The 21,064-nt window shown below is 41.3% G+C and overlaps 1 protein-coding gene across 3 annotated transcripts in view; it reads left to right on the forward strand.

Annotated features, from left to right (window-relative positions):
- LOC139409023 (rab GTPase-activating protein 1-like) overlaps positions 1-21,064 on the forward strand; it is a 164,737-nt gene that overhangs the window by 10,783 nt on the left and 132,890 nt on the right. For all 3 annotated transcript variants that reach the window (XM_071153663.1, XM_071153665.1, XM_071153664.1), the window contains exons 3-9: positions 665-857; positions 12,076-12,292; positions 13,875-14,049; positions 15,769-15,929; positions 16,185-16,295; positions 20,171-20,237; positions 20,492-20,594. In XM_071153663.1, the coding sequence (XP_071009764.1) occupies positions 665-857; positions 12,076-12,292; positions 13,875-14,049; positions 15,769-15,929; positions 16,185-16,295; positions 20,171-20,237; positions 20,492-20,594 (1,027 nt within the window). The remainder of the gene's footprint in view (positions 1-664; positions 858-12,075; positions 12,293-13,874; positions 14,050-15,768; positions 15,930-16,184; positions 16,296-20,170; positions 20,238-20,491; positions 20,595-21,064) is intronic.

Below are 21,064 nucleotides of genomic sequence, written 5' to 3' on the forward strand. Positions count from 1 at the left end.
TGTCCTATAAGGAGCATAGGTGGCAAATCTGATGGCCGAATGGTAAAGAACATCTAGTCGCTCGAGAGCACCCTTACCTGCCGATCTAAAAATGATGTCTCCGTAATCTAGAATGGGTAGGATGGTCATCTGAATCAGGGTTAGTTTGGCAGCTGGGGTGAAAGAGGAACAATTACGCTAGAGGAAACCAAGTCTAGATTTAACTTTAGCCTGCAGCTTTGATATGTGCTGAGAGAAGGACCGTGCACTGTCTAGCCATACTCCCAAGTACTTGTATGAGGTGACTACCTCAAGCTCTAAACCCTCAGGGGTAGTAATAACACCTGTTGGAAGAAGGGCTTTCTTCTTACCAAACCACATGACCTTTGTTTTGGAGGTGTTCAGAACATGGTTAAGGTTAGAGAAAGCTTATTGGACACTAAGAAAGCATTGTTGTAGAGCATTTAGCACAACATCCAGAGAGGGGCCAGCTGAGTATAAGACTGTATCATCTGCATATAAATGGATGAGAGCGCTTCCAACTGCCTGAGCTATGTTGTTGTAAATTGAGAAGAGCGTGGGGCCTAGGATTGAGCTTTGGGGTATTTCCTTGGTGACAGGCAGTGGCTGAGACGGCAGATTACACTACACAGGGTTTCACCTCTCAATTCCTTCCTTTCCTCAGATGTCCTGCAATGGGAACGAACAGCTGGAGAGAGCCATGGAGGAGGTGCTGGATGACGACGTGGTGAAAGAGGAGATTAGTGGAGGAGCAGTAGCAGAGGAGAGAACAGAGGCTTTTCAGGAGTCATTGACCTCCATAGCCCCTGGTCCACAGACACGACCCCAGGGCTTTGCGCTGGACCCAACACCTGCAGGTACTGTCGGCACTACACCTCTCACCCCTTAGGGCAATGAATCAGTCTGTGATCTATGGAAAGGTTAACGCATGAGCATCTCAATGTACAGAATCAGACATGCCATATCAATATATCTATATAGATTGTTTAAAAAAAAGAAGAAAAATGTCTCATATACACTGCTCAAAAAAATAAAGGGAACACTTAAACAACACAATGTAACTCCAAGTCAATCACACTTCTGTGAAATCAAACTGTCCACTTAGGAAGCAACACTGATTGACAATACATTTCACATGCTGTTGTGCAAATGGAATAGACAACAGGTGGAAATTATAGGCAATTAGCAAGACACCCCCAATAAAGGAGTGGTTCTACAGGTGGTGACCACAGACCACTTCTCAGTTTCTGTGCTTCCTGGCTGATGTTTTGGTCACTTTTGAATGCTGGCGGTGCTGTCACTCTAGTGGTAGCATGAGACGGAGTCTACAACCTACACAAGTGGCTCAGGTAGTGCAGCTCATCCAGGATGGCACATCAATGCGAGCTGTGGCAAGAAGGTTTGCTGTGTCTGTCAGCGTAGTGTCCAGAGCAAATTTGATTTGATTTTTGCGACTGCTCTTGAAGAAACTTTCAAAGTTCTTGAAATGTTCCGGATTGACTGACCTTCGTGTCTTAAATTAATGATGGACTGTCATTTCTCTTTTTGCTTATTTGAGCTGTTCTTGCCATAATATGGACTTGGTCTTTTACCAAGTATGGCTATCTTCTGTATACCACCCCTACCTTTTCACACACAACTGATTGGCTCAAACGCATTAAGAAGGAAAGAAATTCCACAAATTAACTTTTAACAAGGGACACCTGTTAATCAAAATGCATTCCAGGTGACTACCTCATGAAGCTGGTTGAGAGAATGCCAAGAGTGTGCAAAGCTGTCATCAAGGCAAAGGGTGGCTACTTTGAAGAATCTCAAATATAAAGTATATTTTGATTTGTTTCAAACTTATTTGGATACTACACGATTCCATATGTGTTATTTCATAGTTTTGTTGACTTCATTACTATTCCACAATGTAGAAAATAAGTAAAAGGGAAAAACCTTGAATGAGTAGTTCAGTCCAAATTTTGACTGGTACTGTATAGGCTTTTGCTGGCTGCTCTGGTGACCTCAATGTTGAATAACATTTTATCATAGCTACATGATTTGAAGAATAGTTTCACATGCTTTATGTGCAGTAGGTAAAATCAGTAGAAAAGATACACAATGTCATCTTATCATCAATTGTTACTTAGTAGTATCATAGTGTACTGTACTGGCCATACAGACAAGTAGAGGTCAACGTGCACTGGTACTGTGTCACAGGGCTGGCTAACCAAAACACAGCAACAGGCTACAAAATACAGTTGCATTGTTATAAGATGCATGTCGTGTATCTATTTGAGAACAAATTCTCTTCTTCAGTCCAACCTGGTGGTGTGCAAGTCAGCAGTGCACTTCCAGGTGCTGCTGTTCTGTCCTCATTGTTTCACATCCTGTTGTTGAGTGAGAAAGCACAGGTTAGACATGACTTCCTCTTTCCACAAGTGGCTTCCTCCGCTACAGAGGACTAGCATTGTGGTTTGTCCTCTGTACAAAAGTATTTGGTTTTAGTTTTCACTGTTATTTTGTTACATTAACATTTTACATAGATGGTACTTTTAAACACAGTATGACATAACAGAAATATAGATTTTTGATATATACATTAAACATTATATTAGATGTGACAGATTGGGGGAGGAGTGGCCATATATGTAAAATCAAATTTCATTGCGTTCAATCTCTAAATATTTTGTGTTCCCAAGAAATTTGAGCTCCTGGTTGTAGATGTGTCCATAAACCAGAACACATTTATTTGTTGCTGGGATTTACTAACCCCCTGCTGCCATGGCAGTGTTTTAAAGCCTTTTCTGTCCTCGGAGTTTGTCATTTTAGGGGATTTGAATCTGGATTAGTTATCCCTGCCCTCAGATCAATTTAACCTCTTAAATGTAGATTTACGTGTAAATAGACCTACCCAACAGTAACTGGTATTCATGTGTAATTACATGATTCTGACATGCCAAAACTTGGTATACCTCTGGTAGATTATGAGGAAATTATCAGAAGATGGATAGGAGTTAGTTCACAAGATCAAGCACACACAAAATAAAAAATTTCTATTTTGAAAGTCATCTTTCATTGACCAGATAAACGTGAATTATTGATGACTAGAGCTGGAAATGCATGAAATGGCTTCCACAACATGTGAACAATATCAGGAAAAAAAATGGAATTGATAGACCTAACAACTAGAAATGGGCAGATGTTTTAGTAGGTGGTGTCAGGTGTGGTCACGGGATGTTGCCAAGTGACCCTAAACCTCTCCAAAGTGGTATATGTCTGTAAATTAGGTAATTTCAGTGCTATTACATATTTTCAATCCCTAAATGCTATTTGTTAAGTTTAAAAACACAATTTCTACCATATCAACCTTACTAAAACATTGTGGTGGTGTTATGGGGTAGGTGGTTAGAGCATTGGGCCTGTAACCAAAAGGTTGCTAGATTGAATCCCGAGCTGACAAGGTAAAAACATCTGTCGTTCTGCCCCTGAACAAGGCAATTAACCCACTGTTCCTAGGCCGTCATTGTAAATAAGAATTTGTTCTTAACCCCCTTGCCTAGTTAAATAAAGGTAAAATAAAAAAATCCAGGGTACATTCAAGTGTCGTTTCAACCTCTCCAAAGTGTCAGAATGTGGTAATTGCACTGTTTTTGCACACTGGATGTGCCTAAAAGATATTGTTCACTAAATAAATAAATTTCTACAACACCAACTTCTCTCAAAACATTGTGGTGGTGTCGGGGGACATGCAGGGGATATCCATGTGTTTTTTTCAACCTCCAAGGTGCCTGGACATTTAGCCTAGGCATATCCAATGTATTGGTCCCCTGTTTACAAAGAACATATAAAAGCAACATTATTATATACATACATACATACATACATACATACATACAGTGCCTTGCGAAAGTATTCGGCCCCCTTGAACTTTGCGACCTTTTGCCACATTTCAGGCTTCAAACATAAAGATATAAAACTGTATTTTTTTGTGAAGAATCAACAACAAGTGGGACACAATCATGAAGTAGAACGACATTTATTGGATATTTCAAACTTTTTTAACAAATCAAAAACTGAAAAATTGGGCATGCAAAATTATTCAGCCCCCTTAAGTTAATACTTTGTAGCGCCACCTTTTGCTGCAATTACAGCTGTAAGTCGCTTGGGGTATGTCTCTATCAGTTTTGCACATCAAGAGACTGAATTTTTTTCCCATTCCTCCTTGCAAAACAGCTCGAGCTCAGTGAGGTTGGATGGAGAGCATTTGTGAACAGCAGTTTTCAGTTCTTTCCACAGATTCTCGATTGGATTCAGGTCTGGACTTTGACTTGGCCATTCTAACACCTGGATATGTTTATTTTTGAACCATTCCATTGTAGATGTTGCTTTATGTTTTGGATCATTGTCTTGTTGGAAGACAAAACTCCGTCCCAGTCTCAGGTCTTTTGCAGACTCCATCAGGTTTTCTTCCAGAATGGTCCTGTATTTGGCTCCATCCATCTTCCCATCAATTTTAACCATCTTCCCTGTCCCTGCTGAAGAAAAGCAGGCCCAAACCATGATGCTGCCACCACCATGTTTGACAGTGGGGATGGTGTATTCAGGGTGATGAGCTGTGTTGCTTTTACGCCAAACATAACGTTTTGCATTGTTGCCAAAAAGTTCAATTTTGGTTTCATCTGACCAGAGCACCTTCTTCCACATGTTTGGTGTGTCTCCCAGGTGGCTTGTGGCAAACTTTAAACAACACTTTTTATGGATATCTTTAAGAAATGGCTTTCTTCTTGCCACTCTTCCATAAAGGCCAGATTTGTGCAATATACGACTGATTGTTGTCCTATGGACAGAGTCTTCCACCTCAGCTGTAGATCTCTGCAGTTCATCCAGAGTGATCATGGGCCTCTTGGCTGCATCTCTGATCAGTCTTCTCCTTGTATGAGCTGAAAGTTTAGAGGGACGGCCAGGTCTTGGTAGATTTGCAGTGGTCTGATACTCCTTCCATTTCAATATTATCGCTTGCACAGTGCTCTTTGGGATGTTTAAAGCTTGGGAAATCTTTTTGTATCCAAATCCGGCTTTAAACTTCTTCACAACAGTATCTCGGACCTGCCTGGTGTGTTCCTTGTTCTTCATGATGCTCTCTGCGCTTTTGACGGACCTCTGAGACTATCACAGTGCAGGTGCATTTATACGGAGACTTGATTACACACAGGTGGATTGTATTTATCATCATTAGTCATTTAGGTCAACATTGGATCATTCAGAGATCCTCACTGAACTTCTGGAGAGAGTTTGCTGCACTGAAAGTAAAGGGGCTGAATAATTTTGCACGCCCAATTTTTCAGTTTTTGATTTGTTAAAAAAGTTTGAAATATCCAATAAATGTCGTTCCACTTCATGATTGTGTCCCACTTGTTGTTGATTCTTCACAAAAAAATACAGTTTTATATCTTTATGTTTGAAGCCTGAAATGTGGCAAAAGGTCGCACAGTTCAAGGTGGCCGAATACTTTCGCAAGGCACTGTACATACACTAACTACCATTCAAAAGTTTGGGGGGCACTTAGAAATGTCCTTGTTACAATAACATCAAAGTACAGTGTAGACATTGTTAATGTTGTAAATGACTTGTTGCTGGAAATATCAGATTTAAAAAAATGGAATATCTACATAGGTGTACAGAGGCCCATTATCAGCAACCATCACTCCTGTGTTCCAATGGCAATAATCCAAGTTTATCATTTTAAAAGGCAAATTGATCATTAGAAAATACTTTTGCAATCATGTTAGCACAGCTGAAAACTGCTGTACTGATTTAAATAAGCAATAAAACTGTCCTTTAGACTAGTTGAGTATCTGGGTTGTGGGTTCGATCACAGGCTCAAAATGGCCAGAAACTTAGGTATTTCTTCTGAAACTCGTCAGTCTATTCTTGATCTGAGAAATGAAGGCTATTCCATGAGAAAAATTGCGAAGAAACTGAAGATCTCATACAACGCTGTGTACTACTCCCTAAACAGAACAGCGCAAACTGGCTCTAACCAGAATAGAAAGGAGTGGGAGGCCCCAGTGCACAACTGAGCAAGAGGACAAGTACATTAGTGTCTAGTCTGAGAAACAGACTCCTCACAAGTCCTCAACTGGCAGCTTCATTAAAATAGTACCCACAAAACATCAGTCTCAACGTCATCAGTGAAGAGGCAATTCCGGATGCTGGCCTTCTAGGCAGAGTTCCTCTGTCTAGTGTCTGTTTTCATTTGCCCATCTAAATCTTTTTTTATTTTTATTGGCAAGTCTGAGATTTGGCTTTTTCTTTGTAACTCTGCCTAGAAAGTCCAGATTCCCGGAGTCGCCTCTTCACTGTTGTCTTTGAGACTGGTGTTTTGCACTATATTTCTGATCAATTTGATGTTCTTTTAATGGACAAGAAATGTGCTTTTCTATTAAAAACAAGGACATTTCTAAGTCACCCCAAAAAGTGTGTGTGTGCGCGTGCATGCGTGTGTGCATGCGTGTATGCTTGTGTGCATGCATACAAAAATGTCTTATCAAACACAAACTTGGTTTCACAATTGTCCTTCACTAAAAAAGGTGCAAAAATAGAAACAAATGGAACTATTTATCAAATGGTGTTGGTTTTTACATCCCAGGTGTAGATTATTTAGATTTCACTTTCACCTCAGCTTGTGCATCTTTGAAGCAGTTCCTCTCTGCCAGGAAACAAAAAGCTAACTGACATTTTAGACAGAATATCTGCCATTTAACCCCCTTCCCCCCCATGTTTTGTGCAGTGCTTGCAGTTCTACCTTCTGTCTTTTGGCATATGTGTTGGATAGTGGCGCTCACCTTGAGTGGGGGGTCTTGTGATTGGTGTGAGGTTGCTTTGGGCCTCCAATTCAGCCATTTCCAACACCAGCTGCTCTTGGAAGGCCAACTGGAAGAGAGGGGTTTGACCTTTTTGCTTTGTCCATCTGCTTGTGGAGAATGAAAACCAGATTTACTGTAGCAATGTCCACAGTGGTAAAAGTCTTATGCCACTTCCTGATCTTGTGGAGGCTACCACCAGGTCCTATCTCAAGCATCAGATAGGTCGATACCCACCATGCTGGCATTGTAGTCCTTCACAGAAACAGGAATTGGGCCATTCTTCCTTTTTCACCCTCCTTGAGACATGGTTGTTATTGAATGCCTCATGATGTGTGGTGAGAATGGTTACTTCCCTGGTGTCCCTACACGTTGTGTAAAATAAACATTTTGACTCTCTGGGCTTGTGGTCAATAACGGTAGGTTACAGGCAGACAAATAAACATGCTCATGAGCTGTGGAGTCCTGGCTTTTGGTGTGTATCAACGTATTCCGTGTTTATTTTGTTTATGCTTCACAACGCTAACCGGAATGTAGGTAGCAGCCGTCTTGAAATGAGGTCATTGGCTCGGCCTGCCCTTATACATTTGTATGCCCATATATACTAGTAAATCACACTAAAGATTTTAAGGCACAGATCAATAGCCAAGATACTAAACTTTCTGCAGAGACACTGCTTTTGCAGATAGGGGCTACCATTCTAATACCAGGCTATTTTATTCAATTCAATCTAATAGGGTCCCCAAATATGGGGACACTACATTTAAGAGTATATGCATTGATTTTAATCTGACTCGATTTAAATCAAAACCCACGTGGCGAAATGTGAAAAACCCTGTTAACTCATCATTGATTTGATTTTAATTCTTAATAATAACCCCCATAAATGTTTGTCTAGTGAAGTATTTGCATTTGATCTCAGTGGTTCGTTCTCCTCGAGGGTTTTTACTAGAGGTCGACCGATTATGATTTTTCAATGCCGATACCGATTATTGGAGGACCAAAAAAGCCGATACCGATTAATCGGACGATTTTATAAAATAAAAAAAAGGTATTTTTAATAATGACAATTACAACAATACTGAGTGAACACTTATTTTAACTTAATATAATACATCAAGAAAATCAATTTAGCCTCAAATAAATAATGAAACATGTTCAATTTGGTTTTTAAATAATGCAAAATGTTTAAGTTCCTTGCTCAGAACACATGAAAGCTGGTGGTTCCTTTTAACATGAGTCTTCAATATTCCCAGGTCAGAAGTTTTAGGTTGTAGTGATTATTGGAATTATAGGACTATTTCTCTCTATACCATTTGTATTTCATTAACCTTTAACTATTGGATGTTCTTATAGGCACTTTAGTATTGCCAGTTTAACAGTACAGCTTCTGTCCCTCTCCTCGCTCCTCCCTGGGCTCGAACCAGGAACACAATGACAACAGCCACCCTCAAAGCAGCGTTACCCATGCAGAGCAAGGGGAACAACTACTCCAAGTCTCAGAGCGAGTGATGTTTGAAACGCTATTAGCGCGCACCCCGCTAACTAGCTAGCCATTTCACATCGGTTACACCAGCCTAATCTCGGGAGTTGATAGGCTTGAAGTCATAAACAGCTGCTGGCAAACGCACGAAAGTGCTGTTTGTAGGAATGCTTATGAACCTGCTGCTGCCTACCACCTCTCAGTCAGACTGCTCTATCAAATCAAAGACTTAGTTATAACATGATAACACACAGAAATACGAGCCTTAGGTCATTAATATGGCCAAATCCGGAAACCATCATCTCGAAAACAAGACGTTTGTTCTTTCAGTGAAATACGGAACCGTAATTGAGATGTGACAATTTCACCTGGTTAATATTGCCTGCTAACCTGGATTTCTTTTAGCTAAATATGCAGGTTTAAAAATATATATTTCTATGTATTGATTTTAACCCACTGTTCCTAGGCCGTCATTGAAAATAAGAATGTGTTCTTAACTGACTTGCCTAGTTAAATAAAGATTAAATAAAGGTGTAAAAAAAGAAATCTGCCAAATCGGTGTCCAAAAATAACGATTTCCGATGGTTATGAAAACTTAAAATCGGCCCTAATTAATCGGCCATTCCGATTAATCGGTCAACCTCTAGTTTTTACATGACATGTGATTTAGCTTCTGTCTCCTGTATTCCTTACCCTAGAAAAAATTATCCTCTGTGTTTATTCCTCTGGCAGATAACATACCCCTTTTAAACAATTCAGAGTCCATGATAGATCTAACCCTTGGTTTTCTTCGGAGTAATCTGAGTTTATTCAGATGAGAAATAAGGCCTGGGCCAAAGCAAGGTTAACTGACTCTAGTGGACTTGCAATATTTGAGACAATTGAGAAACAGATATCTCTATTTAAGAAAGCTAAATCAATTTACTTTTTAAGCTCCATCTTTTGTCATCCTTCTAAATTTTGGAAAACAGTAAACGCACTGTACAAGTTCCTCTTCTCTGCCTAAGCAAGTTCTGTCTGACTCTGGTGTCATAACTGAGAAGAATGGGATAAGTTAACCTTTTAATCATCATTTCATCTTGGCAGGCTTTTTATTTGAGTAAAACAGTGGTTTAATTGATCCTGGTCAGTCAATCAACTGCTTTTGTCAGCCTCTAGCTGACTCGACGGTTAACCCATCAACTTCTAGTGAATCTTTGTTTTCATTTCAACAATTTACTATCTGATGTGCTAGATGCCTTGCTTAAATCCACTGGGGCTGAAATGCTGAATCCATTTTTTTCTGCAGCTCTCTGCCCCTCTGATTGCTGAATCATTAACCTATATTTTTATCTTGATGATTAGATCAGGTACTATCCCCAGTGTTTGGAAGGCAGCCCATGTACTCCCCTTTTCACAAAGCTTTTGACTCTTGTGACCTAAATAATTATTTGTCTATTTCTAAACATTCTTGCCTAGCTAAAATATTAGAATCCTTGATTCATTCTCAGCGAAGAACTTTCTTATTTTTGAAATGTATTCTAAATGTACACCAGTCAGGTTTTAGACCAGGTGAATCTGTTAATGAATGTTGTGGCTGTTGAACAAGTTGAGGAGACTAAGTAACTTGGTTTTACCTTAGATTGTAAACTGTCATGGTCAAAACCTATATATTCAGTGGTTGTAAATATGGGGAAACGCATCACTCCACAAAGCAAGTCCTGCAGGCTCTAGTTTTATCTTGATTGTTGTCAAGTCATATGGTCAAGTGCTGCAAAGAAAGACCTAATAAAGCTGCAGCTGGTGCTGCTCTTCATTGTAATCAGAGGGCTAATATTAATACTACCCATGCCAGTCTCTCTCGGTTTAGAGTTGAGGAGACTGACTGGGTCACTTCTTGTTTTTATAAGAAACGTGTTGGAAATTCAATTGTTTGCTTTGCCATCTTACACACAGCACTAACACACACACACTTACCCCACCAGACATGCCACCAGGGGTCTTTTCACAGTCCCCACGTCCAGAACAAATTCAAGGAAACGTACAGTATTATACAGAGCCATGAGTGCATGGAAGTCCCTTCCATCTTATAAAGCGCAAGTGAACCGCAAACCTGGTTTAAAAAAATTAAATAAACCAACTCACGGCACAACGCCTCTCCCCCATGTGACCTACTTGTTGTGTGTATGTACTGACATGTACAGTACATTTGGAAATTATTCTGACCCCTTGACTTCTTCCACATTTTGTTACGTTACAGTGTTGCTGCACAGGTCTCTCCAGAGATGTTCGATCAGGTTCAAGTCCGGGCTGTTGCTGGGCCTCTCAAGGACATTCAGACTTGTCGGAAGCCACTCCTGTGTTGTCTTGGCTGTGTGCTTAGGGTTGTTGCCCCGTTAGAAGGTGAACCTTCACCCCAGTCTTATGCCTTGAGTGCTCTGGAGTAGATCTCTCTGTACTTTGCTCCGTTAATCTTTCTCTCAATCCTGACTAGTCTCCCAGTCCTTGCTGATGTGGAAAAACATCCCCACAGCATGTTGCTGCCACCACCATGCTTCACCATAAGGATAGTGCCAGGTTTCCTCCAGAGGTGACGCTTTGCATTCAGGCCAGAGTTCAATCTTGGTTTCATCAGACCACAGAATCTTGTTTCTCATGGTCTGAGTCCTTTCGGTGCCTTTTGGCAAACTCCATGTAGAACTCTGAAGCTCTGTCAGTGACCATCGGGTTCTTGGTCAACTCCCTGACCAAGGACCTTCTCCCCTGTTGCTCAGTTTGGACAGCTCTAGGAAGAGTCTCGGTAGTTCCAAATTTCTTCCATTTAAGAATGATGGAGGCGACTGTGTTCTTGGGGACCTTCAATGCTGCGGTAATGTTTTTGGTACCCTTCCCCACATCTGTGCCTCGACACAGTTCTGTTTCGGGGCTCTACGGACACTTCTTTCCTTCCTTTTCATGGCTTGGTTTTTGCTCTGACATGCACTGTCAACTGTGGGACCTTACATAGGCAGGTATGTGCCTTCTCAAATCATGTCCAATCAATTGAATTTACCACAAGTGGACTCCAATCAAGGTGTAGAAACATCTGATCAATGGAAACAGGATGCACCTTCGCTCAATTTCGAGTCTCATAGCAAAGGGTCTGAGTACTTATCTAAATAAGGTATTTCTGTTTTTAAATATTGTCATATTTGCAAACATTTCTAAAAACTTGTTTTTTGCTTTGTCATTATGGGGTATTGTGCGTAGATTGAGGGGCAAAAATGATTTAAAACATTTTTCAATAAGGCTGTAATGTAACAACGTGGACAAAGGGAAGGGGGCTGAATACATTCCAAATGCACTGTATGTAATTAATCTGTAAAAGACAACTTGGGCTCAGTATTATCCCTGATAAAATAAAAGTGAAATACCCGGTATACATGATATGTAGTGTTTTCTTGATCATAACTATGACAGATCATGAGCTTTAATCCCAGCCCTCAGCCACTCTCAGCCCATCCCACCTATTTCCGTAGACCACCCTCTCTTGATTTACATTTTCCTCTGTACTACTTTAGCATTACACTTTGCATCAAGTTACTCTTATCATCAAAAGCTAAATTATAATAGCATCAAATAATAATTTTGTCAATTCAGGTACCATTTTACTGAGTATTTACCTAGGACTAGGCAACCCATTTATTCCACAGAGCTAACCTTGTCTACCCTATCATTCTAAGCAATAAGTAACCTTTGACCTTTTGTCTGTCTGCCCCTCAGTGGAGTCAGTGTGTCCTCCCGCAGGGCAGGGCAGTCCTCCAGTCCAGGAGGAGGACAGTGTTCAGTTCAGTAAGCTGTCCTACCTGGGCTGTACGTGGGTGAAGGCCCCTCGCAGTGAGCCCGAGGCCCTGAGAGCCATGACCACGCTGCGGGCAGAGAGTGCCATCCCAATTCCCATCACCCTCCATGTGCCCAATGTACCCGAGGGCTGCGTCAGGTCAGTCATATAGAGACTCTACTATGTGAAGTGTGTGTGTGTGGTCACTGTGGGTAGAGCGTAGCAACTCTGTCATGTTTTGCCCTCTGCTCAACATGTGTCAGATCAGTTTTCACATGCACCAATATACTGCACCACTGCAGTGTATATATGAATTTCTCCTGAAATAACAGACCTAAACGAAAGCCTTCAAGAACGTATGCTTGCAACTAGGCATGGGTGGTATCCAGATTTTCATATAGTTATACCGTCCTTTTTTTATCCCGGGATTTATGGTATTACCGACATAGCACACAAGGGGCGCTAAAAATGCGAGGATAGACTATTAGGTCCCTTATTACAAGAATGCTAATAAGATTTGCGCAAAGTAATAGTGAAACGTTAATGAGTGAAAACAAAAACAACTAATTGCAAAGACAGGCAAATCCCAACATAGCTAGTAGCTACCAAATGTCATTTTCGGTGAGTGTGGACATTTACAAGCAAAAGTGAATGAGAGAAATTGTGCAAATGAACAAAGTTGTGATGCATGCTATTCTGAAGGAAGAGCTTGTATACCTGGAACGGATGGGAGAAGAACAGAAGAGGAGAAAAAACACTAGTAGGAAGCACAGTTGGAAAAAAAGGCAACTGTACAGAACTCTTCCAGAGCTTTTTGACTGCTAGCAGAAAGCCATTATAAGATATCTGAGGGCAAACATTTAGCAGTGAATTGCAAACAGGTGTAACTTTATCACCTCATGTGCGCTGCACAACGGAGACTCACCAACAGATATTGAACACTCCTGCTTTCTCCCGTTGTGCTATTTACAAACAAACGTGACTGGCTCCACTGTTCTGAGGAACAGTAAGCTTCATAATGGAAAATAATTTTTAAAAACCTTTTTATTTAACTAGGCAAGTCAGTTAAGAACAAATTCTTACGTACAATGACGGCCTTCCACGGCCAAATCCGGACGACGCTGGGCCAATTGTGCGCCGCCCTATGGGACTCCCAATCATGCAGCCTTGATTCGAACCAGGGACTGCAGTGATATGCAATGCCTTATACCGCTGCGCCACTCGGGAGCCCCAACTGGAGATCGGAAGTCAGCTTGCAGGCCCTGGGCCACCACAGACGTTGCCAGAAAGAGGAAATTAAATAATGAACCATGTGGTTATGAAATCTCTTTCTTATTGCTTTTGCCAGATGAGAAGCTCACGTCATTTGTGGGAAATAACATGACTGATTACATCAGAGGAAATTAGTACAAAAATAAAATAAAATACACTAATGTCAATGTGTATGAGTCTTAGGGGGCCAAGGCTTAACTAAACAACTTCTAACTCCTACTGTACACACTTATGGAGAGCTCAGAGATTTTGATTGTTCTTAAAAACTTTGTGGGGACTATCCCAGATAAAGAAAAGCAGTAGCACTCAGATCTTTGCCAAAATGTCAACCAATTGTATGTCCCTGTTAATGTCACTATATTAAGCACAATCCTTTTTCTAAGATCTATAGTTAACAATTGTTTTTGCAAGGAACATTTCAATAGGATTTGCCAGGCTTAATGACTTGAAGTCGTCTCCCATGCCTCAGGATCGTGGACCAGGCATCGGGCACGGAGATCGCTTCTTTCCCCATCTACAAGGTGCTGTTCTGCTCCCGGGGTCGCGAGGGCTCCATCGAGAGCGACTGCTTCTCCTTCACTGAGAGCTACCGTAGCTCTGAGGATTTTCAGATCCACGTCTTCTCCTGCCATATCAAGGAAGCTGTGAGTCACTATTCTATTTATTGTCTGGATAATCATTATTGGTACAGGGAGCAATATACAGAAATGGTGTAAACACACTTGATTTGGACGTAGTCAAGATGGCGACTGAGGTAGTCAGGTTAAGGTGATCCGTTTGGCATTCCCTCTCTTTACTAAAATATGCCTCTTAATAAGGAAAGAACTCGACTCTCTAAAGTTAAGAAATAACTGAAACATTATGTATGCAACTGCATGTTATGGCAAATACTAGATCGAGAAATAAAGACAAACAAACACTGCGATAAACACAGTGAAACAAGGCGACCATGGACCAAGTAGCTGACGAGGCGACCATGGACCAAGTAGCTGATGTCGTCTAAAGTGAGTTTGAAGACACTAACAGAAATTCACTGGCAATGAGAAACTAATGCAGATGAAGAAAATATCCAACGATATGTCATAAATCTATAATGTTGATGCAAACTTATTTGAAAACATTTATAATAATCAAATGAGTCTCCCAAGATACAAATAACTCTATTAGAAGGGTACAGGACTACAATACAGTTTTAAGTATGTCAGTGGACCGTGAAGGCAATCATACTACCAACTATCACTGTCTGGCGCTCAGAAGTAACGAATACTATGTACACGTTGGAATTTACTAATATTTGGAGGCTTAAAAACCCGGATCTCGTAAAATATACTTAATCGAGCTAATCGGATTGATTATTTTCTGGGATCCGTTTCTATTGTGCCAAAAGTGAAGAAAAAAAAGGGGCAAACTTAGGGGATCTGAAAAACTATGATCAGTCAATGGGAAATATCATTATACTCTTTTTGGGCAATATCAGTAGAAGTGTTAAAAATAGGGAGGTTCAGGACCCTCGTAAAACAGGGTGGATTGCACCAACATGGATTAACTCTTAAACTGGGTTAAATCAAGGTTTATCTATTAATTTTGTTGCACCAAATTTTAAACCTAGTTTTAAATGAATCCTAGTTCAATTAAATCCTTTCTCTAATCTAAGTTTAGTTTTCACTTTAAACCTAGATAAATTTAAGGCCTGTTGCTCAAAGATTATTAATATTTTTATTTTTTTAATATAGGGTGGGTTGCACTACCATGGTTTTAAATTAAACTAGGATTAGCACCAGTCTAGGTTTTGTAAAGCTAGGTTAATAATTAATCAGAGATTTGTTGCACCACATAATCATAAATTGACTTATCCAGATTTAAAATGAATGGTTTTAAACTACGATTAGTGACATGTTACACCCTTCGTGAGTTGAAAACAAAGTAGCTAGCCTACTTAACAATTAAAGCCACGAAGTTGCTGTTCCTTGATAAAATAATAACAAAGTAACGTTAGAACTACTGCAACTCCATCATGAAAGATTCTCATGGGTTGGCTGATTTGAAATTAAATCCGTTATTTGCCAGTACTAGACAGAAAACTAATTAGTTCGCTACTGTAGCTAGCTAGTTTATAAACCAAGCTAGCTAGCTAGCGTACATTATTATTATTTATTATTATTATTGTTGTCATTGCTTAACTTTAATTAGCCCTTTTTTGTTTGTCTGCTTGCCACCTGAACATGGCACGTCAAAGAAGTACACATTTCTCCACTTATGAAAAAAAAAATATTGTTGGAGTGAAAAGACAACCTTCTATTCTAACAGACTATAAAGCACAATTCTATATTCTCTTTTTCCCTCCTCTCCCCCTCTTCCTACAGGTGAGCCGGATCCTGTACAGTTTCTCCACAGCGTTCCGCCGCTCCTCCAAGCCAGCCCCTGACGTGAGGGACTCGGCCCTGCCCCTCTCCCCCGACAGTGACCTCTTCAGCTTCACAGTCTCACTGGAGGTGCGGGAGGACGACAGCAAGGGAAACTATAGGTCAGCATGAAGCCACTAAATGCGCACACACACACACACACACACACACACACACACACACACACACACACACACACACACACACACACACACACACACACACACACACACACACACACAAACACAGACTTATGCATGCTATGGGGTGAAAGCACTCACTCACTCACTCACTCACTCACTTTAACAGACCTTTAAGCCAACAACATACTTTATGTGTCTGTCCGTCTTCATCTTCCCCCATTCTCTTCTCCTCAGCCCAGTTCCCAAGGACCGGGACAAGTTCTACTTCAAGCTGCGGCAGGGCGTGCAGAAGAAGGTGGTGGTCATGGTCCAGCAGATGAGCAACCAAGAGCTGGGCATTGAGAGGTGAGGGGCTACTGCCTATTTGACCCTTCTGTAAGGCCTTCTGAGCTGCATACACTAGACAGCACCACTGTCCTGTACTGTAGCATGCTGTTCTTGATATGCACAAGAACACACAACCCCTCTGGGTCATATTGGTAAGTACAAGAGGGAGACCGTGGTAAAGCTTGACTTAAGGAAATATTATGCAATAGACCCCCACATTTTTTTTGTGTGATTTTTAGTTTGAATGTCTTTTTCATGCTGAGTCATTGGAAATGAAACAATGAAGATAAGATCAGCTAACACACAGTCATTCCAGAATTGCACAGTGAAGAACCGGAAGAGCGAGTGTCCTCATTTCACTCTGCTAGTCTAGGATAAAGTCATTGTGATGTGAGTATGTTTACAGGTTTAGACTGTGTAGCAGTTTAGCTTCCTTGCTCGAACAGTAACAGCTTCCTTTGTGTCAGTCTGTTTTGTGTCTTCTGAAAGGCATTTAATTACTTAGTTACAGTTCATTTGGAAAGTATTCAGACCCCTTGGCTTTTTCCACATTTAGTTACATTACAGCCTTATTCTGAAATGGATTAAATGGCTTTTCCCCCCCTCCTCAATCTACACACAATACCCAAAAATGATAAAGCAAAAACTGTTTTGTAGACATTTTTGCTAATGTATTACAAATAATAAAAAAAATCACATTCAGCTCTCTCTTTATTTAGCAGAGGTTATTATCCAGAGTGACTTACAGGAGTGAGTGCATACATTTGTGTACATTTTCGTACTGGTCCCCCGTGGGAAACTAACCCACAACCATGGCACTGCGTGCTCTACCAACTGAGCCACATGGGACCAGGCAGACGCCTTACATCCTATTTTTTAGTTTCAACCGTCTTTTTTTTAATGTTCATATCTCCTTTAAGCAGTGACGGTGTGTCATGCTGCCTACTCGTTTTGCTCAAGTGGCTTACCTAAACAAAAATTGTGTGTGTGTGTTGTCATGTCAGTTGCTAAACTAACAGTGGAATGCTTACTAATGGGCCCTTCCCAGTAATGCAGAAAAATGTAACTATTATAACACAAGGAATCAATTAACAATGAGAATTGATAACTTGGCTTTATGCACAAGTCCATGTGCAGGGGTACGAGGTAGAGGTAGATATGTACACTGAACAAAAATACGAAGGCAATATGTAAATGTTTCATTAGCTGAAATAAAATATCCCAGAAATGTTCCATATGCACAAAAAGCTTATTTCTCTCAAATATTGTGCACAAATTTGTTTACATCCCTTTTAATGAGCATTTCTTTGCCAGGATAATCCATCCACCTGACAGGTGTGGCATATCAAGAGGCTGATTAAACAGCATGATCATTACACAGGTGCACCTTGTGCTAGGGACAATAAAAGGCCACTCTAAAATGTGCTGTTTTGTCACACAACACAATGCCACAGATGTCTCAAGTTTTGAGGGAGCGTGCAGTTGGCATGCTGACTGCAGGAATACCCACCAGAGCTGTTGCCAGAGAATTTGATGTTAATTTCACTACCATAAGCAGCTTCCAACGTCGTTTTAGAGATTTTGGCAGAATGTCTAACTGGCCTCACAACCGCAGACCACGTATGTCATCATGTGTGGGAGCGGTTTGCGGACGTCAACTTTGTGAACAGGTGGTGGGATTATGGTATGGGCAGACATAAGCTATGGACAACGAACACATTAGCATTTTATCGACGGCAATTTGAACGCACAAAAATCCCGTAACTAGATTTTGAGGCCCTTAAATTAAAAAAAGAAAAATAAGCATTTTTACTATCTGTGATCAACAGATGCATATCTGTATTCCCAGTCATGTGAAATCAATCAATTAGGGCCTAATGATTTGCTTTCAATTGACTGACTACCTCATATGAACTGTAAATCTTTGAAATGGTTGCATGTTGCGTTTTATTTCAGTATACATTTAGTAGGAATAACGTGACTAGGCAAAATTTATAGACAAATAGCAGTAACAGCAGTGCATGTAATGAGACCAACGCAGATAGTTAGTTAATCAATAGCTACTGACTAACTATTTAGCAGTCTTATGGCTTGGGGTAGAAGCTGTTCGGTGTCCTGTTTGTTCCAGACTTTAGACTCTGTATGGTATGGTGCATCGGTATGGTTTGCCATGTGGTAGCTGAGAGAACAGTCTGACTTGGGGGGCTGGAGTCTTTTTGACAATTTTTAGGGCCTTCCTCTGACACTGCCTGGTATAGAGGTCCTGGTTTGCAGTGATGTACTGGGCTGTACGCACTACCATGCAGATGCCTTACCAAGCGGTGGTGCTGCCAATCAAGATGCTCTCGATGGTGTAGCTCTCGTGCCCCCTGCACATATATGTGTATGTATGGACCATGATAATTCCTTAGTGATGTGGATACTGAGTAACTTGAAGCTCTCGACCTGCTCCACTACGGCCCCGTCGACGTGGCTGGGGGCGTGCTCGGCCCTCCGTTTCCTGTAATCCACGATCAGCTCCTTTGTCTTGCTGACATTGAGGGAGAGGTTCTTGTCCTGGCACCACACTGCCAGGTCACTGATGACCTCCCTTGTAGACTGTCTCATCATCTTCGTGAAACGTTATGGTGTTGGAGTCGTGCACGGCCATGCAGTCGTGGGTGAACAGGGACTACAGGAGGGGACTAGGCATGCTCCCATGTTGGGCACCCGTGTTGAGGGTCAGCGTGGCAGATGGCATTGCCTACCCTCACCACCTGGGGGCGACCCGTCAGGAAGTCCTGGATCCAGTTGCAGAGGGAGGTGTTCAATCCCAGGGTCCTGAGCTTAGTGATGGGCTTGGAGGTTACTATGGTGCTGAATGCTGAGCTGTAGTCTATGAACAGCATTCTCACATAGGCTTTCCAAGTGGGAAAGGGATGTGTGGAGTGCAGTATAGTCCTTTAGACAGGTTACCATCACATTCTTGGGCACTATGGTGGTCTGCTTGAAACATGTAGGTGTTAGACTTGGTCAGGGAGAGGTTGGAAATGTCAGTGAAGACACTTGCCAGCTGGTCAGCGCATGCTCTGAGTACTCGTCCTGTTAATCCGTCTGACCCTGAAGCCTTGTGAATCATTTTTTGGTTTGATTGAACCTTTATTTAATTAGGCAAGTCGGATAATAACACATTCTTATTTACAATGACGGCCTACACCGGCCAAACCCGGACGACGCAAACCCGGACGAGTCTATGGGACTCGCAATCACGGCCGGTTGTGATGGTCTGGATTCGATCCAGGGTGTCTGAAGTGATGCTTCAAGCACTCGGGAGTCCAATAATAGTAGCTTGCACGAGTAAGTCATGCCTTCTTACATCAGTAATGTCATGTGTAGGAAAGTTCTAGGTCAACCTTATGAAAGAGGGGGGAAATCAAATCTCTTCAGATGAGTATCTTTGTTCTGTGGAAGCATAATAAATGGTTTATATTCTTATGAAGTAGTAATTCTCAGCGCAACCACATGATGGCGCACCTATCATAAGAAACAGGCACATAGTGGTCCCTGTCTCCAAGTGATATTGATATTGGCACTGCTTTGCTGTAGTTCATTTTGTATTCTTTGAATTTATAAATAGACCCATGCATATTCACCCACACCAGCATTCGACTAGAGTCTTCAGAATTGGGTCACTGTAACAAACTATACCTGTAGCTTTGCTACTGCCACGCTGATGGAGAATGTTTTTTATTATTTGATTTTATTCAATTACGAGTCTCTCAGCAAATACCTTCTGTCTTTTATAAGGAATCCAAATTCTGCCAAAACCGAACTTTGGGTTTTAAGAAATGATGAAAGGTGAGTTGCAGTGCCCCCTTGAGCCATTGGCCCTGACCTGTGTTCCTCTCCCTCAGGTGTTTTGGGATGTTGCTGAGCCCAGGGCAGAAGGTTCGGAACAGTGACATGCATCTTCTAGACATGGTGAGCAGCAATCACGGTGGTTTCCTTTATTCACATAACCAGGTTCCAGAACAGCACTCTCATGTCTATGTACTGACCTATCACTATGAGACTAGTTATTTAGTCTTTCGTTGACTTTAGTGTACTCTTTATTGGACAGGTTAAACAGAGTTGAATTGAAAATCGATTCTTTGGCTTTTGGTTGGAATGGCTTTGCCGTTTGAGGCCTGTTGACCGTGATTGTATGTCATTGCCCTGTTTGTGCCTATGTGAAGGAGTCCATGGGGAAGAGCTCGGATGGAAAGTCGTATGTGATCACGGGCACATGGAACCCCAACATGGCTGCCTTCCAGGTGCTGAATGAAGACACACCTAAAGGTGAGAACCATCCCTCAACCCTGTCACCAGCCTATCTTACTTACGCATGCCATTGTCAACCAGCCTGACACACTAGCATACTTTAGCATGTCATTGCCAACCAGCTTAGCTGTCGCATTCATATAGCTGGCCAGACAGTTTTTCATGATTTTCTGACTCTCTTTCATCAATTCTAATGGACATCTGCCTAATAAAGGAGAAAACAACACAAATTGAAGCTCCTATACTATTATAGTGTTTATCTTACTATTTTCATCTGAGAAGATGGATGGCTGAGATGGCAAATTAAAGCCTAATTTCCGATATTGACAGGGGGAAGGCACTTATTTGCTTCTTTTGTTTTTTTCTGCTATAGACCGTGCAAACAATAATGAGTTGTTAGGATGTCCTGGGACGTCACAAAATAGTCGCCTTAGGTCGTCACGATGTTGTAATGGTTCCCTGAAGGTTTTGTGTAGGTCCTGGGGACT

This window comes from Oncorhynchus clarkii, chromosome 5 (genome assembly GCF_045791955.1).
Source record: "Oncorhynchus clarkii lewisi isolate Uvic-CL-2024 chromosome 5, UVic_Ocla_1.0, whole genome shotgun sequence".
Lineage (NCBI taxonomy): Eukaryota > Metazoa > Chordata > Actinopteri > Salmoniformes > Salmonidae > Oncorhynchus > Oncorhynchus clarkii.